Below are 8899 nucleotides of genomic sequence, written 5' to 3' on the forward strand. Positions count from 1 at the left end.
TGAGGGAGAGAGAAGGCTGGCCCAGTTCCATCAGGGCTGGCCTGAGAAAGAGGCGTCCTCCCTCCCTAACTGTCATCTTTTGGCCTCTGAGGGAGAGGTAGGCTGGCCCAGTACCATCAGGGGCTAGCCTGAAGAAAGAGCTCCTCCCTCCCTGTCATCTTTTCGGCCTCTGGGGGGAGAGAAGGCTGGCCCAGTTCCAATCAGGGGCTAGCCTGAAGGAGGCGGCTCCTCCCTCCATAACTGTCATCTTTAGGCCTCTGAGGGAGAGAGTAGGCTGGCCCATTCCATCAGGGGCTAGCCTGAAGAAGAAGAACCCTCCCTCCGGTCCATCTGCCTTGGTCCAGGCCTCAGAGGGAGAGAAGAATACTGGACCTGATTCCCTCCCCCCACCATTCCCTTCTCCTTTTGTGTCGTGTCTTTTAGATTGTAAGCCTGTGGGCAGGGAACTGTCTGTTATCCCCTATATTGTAAACTGCTTGGATTCCCAGTGATTGGGCGGTATATAAATAAAACCTATTATTATTATTATTATTATTAATGTTGCTATATGTGCACCTTCACTTCTGCCAATCAACAGAAGACACCTGGTGTACTATGGTGAATAATTCTTCATCCAGGTGTCAAGTGACTTACCCATGGGTAATGTCCCTAACAGGATGCCAGCCTTAGGTGTCCCAAAAGGGCAGCACATTTTTAACTTTATTTATTCTTTTTCTGTTTGGGAATGGACTTCCTTGAAGGGTGGTGGACATTTTTGCAGACTGATTTGGTTGTGTGTTCCTGTACAGAGGCAGAAGGTTGGAATAGTTTGCCCTGGCAATCGCTTACATCTCTAAGGTTCTGTGATCCTGTGTTCTGAATCCCTGTTGCCATCAGCCCCTGCCAGCCTGGCCTGTCCTCCCTCATCTTAGCCATTGGTGAGGAATAATGTGGGGTAATGGTTCATCAACACATGGAAGGCCATTGATTCTCCATTCCTACTCCCCGCTGATCAGGAAGAAGGTTTTGATATTGGCATCATATCAGTGTAGGTGTTCGTGAGTAGGCTACATGAGGACCCAGAAGATTAATGAACTAAAACAGTAATGTGCCTCCCCTTAGATTTATTGCATATACTCATGTATAAGTCTATAAATTTTAGTTAAAAAACTGACCCCCCCCCCCAAAACAGGTTGACTTACCCACAGGTCAATGCCTTAACTGAGTAGAGTGGTGAAAGGTGAGAGCTTAACCTTCGCTCTCTCCACTTCTGGCCTTTTTGAATGCTTGGACAGGAAAATGGTGGTGGCAGTGGCAGCTCTTTGACCCTTCCTCTCAAAGGAGCTCCAAGCTTTGAATGATTTGAATAAGAAATCTGTGTATGTTTGTCAGTTTTTCCGGGTTAAAATCAGACAGTTATAAAGATAAAGGCTATAATCACTGCTAACATCTGCTTTGCCTTTTCATTCTTTTGGATATCTGTGTATTTTTTTTAACTCTACCTCTGCCTTCTTGCATCACTCACAAATTGCACAGCCACGATTTACCGTAATTCCCTCCTCATTCAGCCAGCCTTTGTAAGTTCTTTGACAGCGTTTTGCTTTGTCTTTGACATCCTCTGGTACTTGCCCCTAAAATATCAAAATCCATAATTCTGGCCCCAAAACCTGCCTCAACTTCTAAATGAGGTCAACTTTTAGCTGAGTACAGTATATGCCACTTCCATGGTATGACTACAAAGTGCTTTACAGTAACATTAGTACACAACATTTCCATTCAGTAGCAATTACAACTCAAAACATTACACAGCACAAAATAAGGTTCAGCAAAAAGGAATAGGGCTGATCTAATCAGATTGAATTAGAACAGACCCTCTTTCTTATAAGAATTTATATTTATTGATTGATCTTGAGTATTTATACCCCGTTCTCCAGCTTACAAATTGTTAATTGGACATTTCCCTGCCTGCAGGCTCACAATCTAAGAAGACAAGTCACAAAAGGAGAAGGGAATGGCAATGGGGGAAGGGGAATACATCCAGCAGGTCTTCTGTCCCTTTGAGGCCTGGACCACAGCAGATGGATTGGAGGGAGGACCCTTCCTCATACTGTGGCTGGCCTGCTCTTCTGTCCCCCTGAGGCTGGATGATGGTGAGTGGAGGTAAGGCCTTCTTGTTCTGGCTAGGCCTGAGAGAGCTGGCCTGCCCTCCTCTCCCTTTGAAGCCACACACACACACACACACACACACACACACACACACATGAAAATAATTTATTTAGCAAAAATACACAGCAGTCTGCACCAAGCTTTTATATACATGCATGCAACATCTACTCTTGACTACCCTATTCTGCAATTTTAACTTTTTTACTCTTGACTTTGCAGACCGCTACAATTACATCTTTTAAATACTGGATTTCTTTGCTCAACTTATCTGCTTTCTCTCTCAGGGCCTCATTTTTCTTTTCTAGTTCTCTACACTTTCCTGATAAGACCTCTTGCTCTGCCGTTTTCTTCTGCCGATACCGGGTAGCTGCCTTCTTATTTTGTTCCATCTTCTTCAGTTTCTTGTTTATCCTCTTTTCTGCTTTTATTTTCAATGATGCTACCTTTTCTGCAAGGTGATCATATGGAAGAATAAAACACTATTTTTAAAAAAATTACACAGCAAATAATGCCATTAATGAATGATTAGTAAATCAGTGAATAAATGAAATGAAATCAATATGCAAAACTTAGTCTACATACATCTTTTATTAAGAACTAAGGGGCGAAGCAGAACCCACCCCCCCGAAAGAGCGCCTCTGCCAAGGCAAACACATTAAACACATTATTTATTTATTACGATCAACTGATTGAACATAAGGCAAACGCATGCTGCAGCCCTGATCCAGCACTTTGCCGCACCGAACAAAGATGGCAAAATAAAGCTCCTTTTCAAAATGGCAAAAGGCCACACTTGCTGCCAGGTCGGCGGCTCTTTAGGGATTCCTTGAAGCACTGCATGTAAACACTTTGACAAAGAAGGGACGTGATCAAGAAAGAGTCGAGGCACCTGGCATGCGGTCACCAAGCCCCCACTCCTCCCCAATGACAGTGTTTATCACCGGTCTGTTGAGGCCCTAAGATACTGTAGAAAATTTAATCTCCAATCTAATCTGGGATGCAATAAAACAAGTGTAGTAAAAGTGTGACCCAGGTCAATTTTTTTGCTCCTATTTGTCTGCCCTCTAGAGGACATGGGGGACATTTATGTCATCTTTCTGCTCAGTTCCTGTTGCCAAAAGGATCTCTCCTTGACATCAAATGCCCCAAGGGAGTTAAAAATATTGTGTAAATGCCTCTCATACCCCATAGAGCATTTTTGGACAAAAATAGTTGTGTTTTGGTTTTGTTTTGGTTTTGCAGTGGTTCACCCCTCCAATATCTCCTGGAAGGTCTACCCTCCTGGAAGGTCTACCAACTTGGATGATATAGTGCCAGTGGATATATCCTTGCACCTGTCTGTCCAGTGTTCATTGATACTTTTCAATTTGTGCAGCCTGATGATGAGGAAAAGATAATTGGAAAGGTGAAAGCCACCAAATGTGTGTTAGATCCTTGTCCTTCTTGTCTAGCCCACATTTCACTAGCTTGTTTGCAAGAATGTCATGGGGAGCCTTGTCAAAGGCCTTACTGAAATCAAGATATATTATATCCATGTCATTCCCTTAATATTAGCAAAAAAAGAAGGAAAAAAAAAAAGAGAAAAAAAAGAAAAGAGAGAGAGAGAAAGAGAGAGAGATGTGTCTGCCATGACTTATTTCTCTGAAACCCATGTTGACTTTCTGTGATTATGGAATTGATTTCTAGATGTTCACAGACTCTCTGTTTAAGGATCTGCTCTAGAAGCTTTCCTGGTATAGATGTCAGACTAACTGGACGATAATTGTTGGGTTCCTCTTTTTTTCCCTTTGTGAAGATGGGAACGTTGCCCTCCTCCAGTCTGCTGGGACTTCAAAGATTATTGCCACCGACCTCGATATTACATTTGCCAGTTCTTTTAATACCCTTGGATGTAGTTCATCTGGTCCCGGAGACTTAGATTTATTTAGATTAACCAGATATTCCTGTACTACCTCTTTATTCTGTGCTGCATTTCCCCTGTTGTGTCCATTTCCCTCAGTATGAGCACCCTTTTCCTTTTGTGGGAAGAGTGAGACAAAGAAGGTGTTAAGTAACTCTGCATTTTCTTTGTCCCCTGTTAGCATTTCTCCATCTTCTCCAGGCAGTGGCCCTACCATTTCCTTCTTCTTCTTCCTTTTGCTACAGACACACAGACAGAGCATGGTCCAGGAAGGGAGAGGAAAATAGCAGGTGTGAATAACTCGCTCCGCAGATGGTGCCGTCAAGAACAATTCTTGGATCATGGGCTGAGGTTCCATGAAAGGGGACTTCTGGCAAGGGATGGATTGCATCTCACACCAGTTGGCAGGAACCATATTAAATATATGTTGATTTAAGTTCATTGTGCAACAAGGTACAAGGCACCTCCTTACACAACACTGCCTCCAGATGTGTGACTGCGGAAAGATGTGCTTTGTGGGGTAGTAATCATCTGAAGAAACACCGGTTCCCCAACCCTGCCTTAAAGAGCCAACTGTGACTGGCATGTTAGAGATGTGTGGGCTAAATGATGATGTGATTGATGTTTGTAGTATTTGTTCATTATTTTTGTTTGTATGGTGTATTGTATATGTCATTTGTTAAGGTAAAACCTGCCAATGCAGCCCCAATTTAAAAGAAAAAAAAGTTTTACCTTTGTTGGAGGTAGAAACTTCAAACAATAAAGTCCCAGTACATGAATCTATGTAAAACAATGTGAACACGGTGTTATGTACTGTTTATTTTATGTAGATGACATTATCTTAATATATGAATCAAATGAACAAAGAAGAATTTGAAAGACAATTAAGAAATACTTTTGAACTGAAATGCCTAGAACATGTAACATATTACTTGGGAATGGAATTAGAATCATAGAATCATAGAGTTGGAAGAGACCACAAGGGCCATCCAGTCCAACCTCATGCCATGCAGGAAATCTAAATCAAAATAGAAAAAGGTACTACTAATAATTTCCTACTTTATTAAAATAATAAAATAAAAAACAACTATTGCAAGATTTTGGAATGCTAGATACCAAACATGTGAAAACATCAATGACAGTAGATTTTCAGAAATGTACTGAAAGCCCACTGTTTGAACAGGCTGATTTATCTAGGAGTATTACTGGCAGCTTACTGTATACAGTATTGCAAAACTAATAAGATCCAATATTAATAATGTAGTCAACATTTTCAGCAGAAAGGTAGAAAATCCAACTCAGAAAGACTGGTATGATATCAAAAGAGTATTACAATTACAATTAATGGTAAAGGATCAAATGAACTAGAATGTTATGTTGATGCAGACCATGCTGCTGATGAATAATGTAGAAAATCCACTTCAGGGATAGTAATAACGTATCAAAATTCATTGAATGATTAGTGTAGTAAAAGACAAGGAATAGTTGTAATATCCAGTACAGAAACAGAATACATGTTTGTCAACTGTATGTAATGAAATTTTACGGTTAGACAATTGTTATCAGACCTTAATATGAACCAAGTAGGCTGTGTTTTTCCTTTTCTCCTCCTTCCTTTACTTTGTCTTAAAGCTTTTAATATTTCTTCTAATATTTAATCTGTTCTTCTTATATTCATGATCTGTCCTCTCCTGCCTTGGCAACTACCTACAAAAACAACTATGTTTTCTTTAGTCTTTGCTCTCTAACTTCACAATGTCCTGATCAGATCTGATTCTCTTCCATAGGATGTAATAGATGTCGAGCTGTGCTTTTCTTCCTATCCAGACATGGTTTTCTGGTAACTCATGGGAAGGAAGAACAACCTAGTCCCATTTCAGAACCTTGGAGTGGTTGTTGACACGTTGCTGAGGAGATTCTACCTGACCAAGCAAAGGGTAAGATCCATGAAGAACACCCTCAAGCAGCTAGGTTGTTCCCAGTTATCGGACCTAGTGTTACTGGTGCACCTACAATGCCTGATCTGCTTCAGTTAATAGTTTGGCATGGACACAATGTCATGCCAGGAGCCTTCAGTGGTCCCTCTAGCTGTATCCAAAATAGATGGCACAGATAAATCACCTGCTCTGGGATGTAGCAAAATAAGTTCAAACCCCTTTGAATGGTGGTTGTTGCCACCAATCAAGAAGGATTGTCTGATCTGGGCCCTGCTGGAGTTCCAAATAATGCCAGATTAGGGGGATGGTGAGCATTTTGTGACTCCCAATAAAAGGGGGAAAAAAGGTAGGATCAACAAAATCTTGCTTGAGCTACAACCAATAGTGTTTGTTATTACCCACAAATACTAACAGCTCAATTCTGATTCAAATTCACAAGTTAACATTAAAGGTGCATTTGAACCAAAGGACTGACCCAATCCAGGTCACTGATGGCAAAAGCAACATTTCTAATAACTTGGTTCAAGAAATGATTTCAACACCTTTTTGTCACAATCAAAAGAGTTGGTAAAATTGTGGCATGTCTTGGATGCATTTTAACATGCTACAAGAAGATTGGGAGATATCTGCTGGGAGATTTACATGGCAGCTACTTCCTCTGCCTTAGCAACAATCACATCCATCTTAGATAAATGTAGGACATGACATGGCCTTCATCCTCCACATTTACATGCCACCACTGTTGAGTTGCCTTGAATCAAAAGAGGTTTCCTTTGGAAGACACATATCTTGTGGTTTTCATATAAGTGATATGCCTCAGTTCACCCACCCATTGGTCAGGGAGCTTTCATAAGTCCCATGTTATAGGATGTTTCCACCTCCATTGCTGAAAAAAGGCACATTGGTTCTTACCTGTGAAATGTTTATTTTCAGCAATGTAGGGAAAATTCTCTCCACCTAGAACTGAGATGACTGTTTTCCTTGGCTCTGCAAGGGTGGCTGTTAGTAAGTTACTTTTAGTTTGAGTTTATGGTAGTTTCTATTTATAATACTTATATTTGCATTTAATGCTCTCTGAGTTTGTTTTCTATCCTCAGCTATAATACTGACTAAAGGATGGTGGTGGCTGCTCCCTCTGCTGGCAACGCCTTCAAGTCTGTTTTTCCTGCCTATTCAGAGCAACGAGATGGAATCAACCTTTTAAATCCTTTTTAAATAAAAGATGGTAAGGCCTTCATCTTATCTTTAGTCTCAGCCAAGAGACTTTCCTCCAAACAATTTGCCCCCAGTAAGAGGTGGAAATGTCAGATTTTGTTTGGAATGGGCATCTATGTGCCAGTTCTTTAGTTGAATCTGCCCTTGCACTGGAACTGAACCAGTTGTGCTCTTGATTCCATCGAATCACATTTAAGCTAGTGTCTCCTGAAATAGCCACTACCTTCAACCATTTGTTAATGCCCTGGCAGAACTTTATTTTGCTCTTACATGTTTTTTTTAAACAAGTGTGCTAGGCCACACATGATCTGCTCCAGAAAAAATGGAAATAGCAGAGACAACTTTCATTGAGCATAAACTCTGGCAACCACAAGTGGGATCTGTTGATTCCCATGACAAATTGAGGTGAATTGTAACACTATACACCCACACCCACACCCACACCCACACACTCCCTCAGAGTGTAGTGGAGTGTCCTTCTTTGGAAGTCTTTAAGCAGAGGCTGGATGGCCATCTGTCGGGGATGCTTTGATCTGGATTTCCTGCATGGCAGGGGGTTGGACTGGATGGCCCTTGTGGTCTCTTCCAACTCTATGATTCTATGAGAAACAGCTATTAGATTTGGTCTCTCAATAAAAAGCTATGGGGCCTTATGACCGTCATAAAATCTGCATGAAATGAAGTATTTGATGCAAAGTCAAAGGCTTTCATGGCCGGCATACATAGTTTTTGTGGGTTTTTCAGACTATGTGGCCATGTTCTAGAAGAGTTTCTTCCTGACGTTTTGCCAGCATCTGTGGTTGGCATCTTCAGAGAATGCTTGCCTCGAAAAAGTGGATGTATACACACACACACACACACACACTGTGTGAGTCTGGGAATGCAGGAGTGATTTGCATGTGTATTGTTCTGTGCTGAAGCGAGGCCTCAGGCTGGGAGGCTAATGCAAAAGGGGATTAGTGTCTGCTAATTGCTGATCATTATCTGCTGGGAAAGTCCTTGACTCTGGCCCCATACAGACAGGCCAAAATAAAGGTGCTTCGAGTCACTTTGAGATAAGATGCATGCATCATTTAAACAGCATAAGAGTCCGGAAGCCGCTCCAAAGCCATGCTCCAGTGGCTTTGGCTCAGCTTCTGGGCTCTTAGAATGCATGCATCATTTAAACAGCATACCTCAAAGTGACCCGAAGCAGCTTTACTTTGGCCTGTCTGTAAGGGGCCAAAGAATGGTTTCCCATTTGCATTTCCCATTTATTTTGCTATTGCTCAGGACTGGTAGCCAAAATGCCAATAGGAAACCACTCAGTCAGGGGCTTTCCCAGCAGATAATGATCAGCAATTAGCAGACACTAATCCTGTTTTGCATTAGCCTCCCAGCCTGAGGCCTGCCATCAGCACAGAACAACATACATGCAAATCACTTCTGCATTACCAGACTCACACAGAGAGAGAGAGAGAGAGAGAGAGAGAGAGAGAGAGAGAGAGAGTGTACATACATACATACATACATCCACCCACTTTTCCCAGGCAAGCATTCTCTGAAGGTGCCAGCCACAGATGTTGGCGAAACATCAAGAAGAAACTCTTCTAAAACATGGCCACATAGCCCAAAAACCCCACAAAACTAAGGAGTATTTGATGTTGAAGGCCCACACTTGGATGTGGGGGGTGGGAGGAGGAGAATCCTTCCCTTGAGGAAG

At 41.9% G+C, this 8899-nt stretch overlaps 1 protein-coding gene across 2 annotated transcripts in view; it reads right to left on the minus strand.

Annotated features, from left to right (window-relative positions):
- Window positions 1–1800: 1800 nt before the first annotated feature.
- The window catches only part of LOC121923009 (zinc finger protein 202-like), a 27491-nt gene continuing 20392 nt past the window's right edge, over window positions 1801–8899 (minus strand). The window contains exons 7-8 of one of the 2 annotated variants that reach the window (XM_042453077.1): window positions 4778–4825; window positions 1801–2593 (exon numbers count right to left, since the gene is read on the minus strand). In XM_042453077.1, coding sequence (XP_042309011.1) covers window positions 2325–2593; window positions 4778–4825 — 317 coding nt within the window. In that variant the 3' untranslated portion in view covers window positions 1801–2324. The remainder of the gene's footprint in view (window positions 2594–4777; window positions 4826–8899) is intronic. The other variant, XM_042453078.1, reaches the window with a different exon arrangement.

This window comes from Sceloporus undulatus, chromosome 2 (assembly GCF_019175285.1).
Source record: "Sceloporus undulatus isolate JIND9_A2432 ecotype Alabama chromosome 2, SceUnd_v1.1, whole genome shotgun sequence".
Lineage (NCBI taxonomy): Eukaryota > Metazoa > Chordata > Lepidosauria > Squamata > Phrynosomatidae > Sceloporus > Sceloporus undulatus.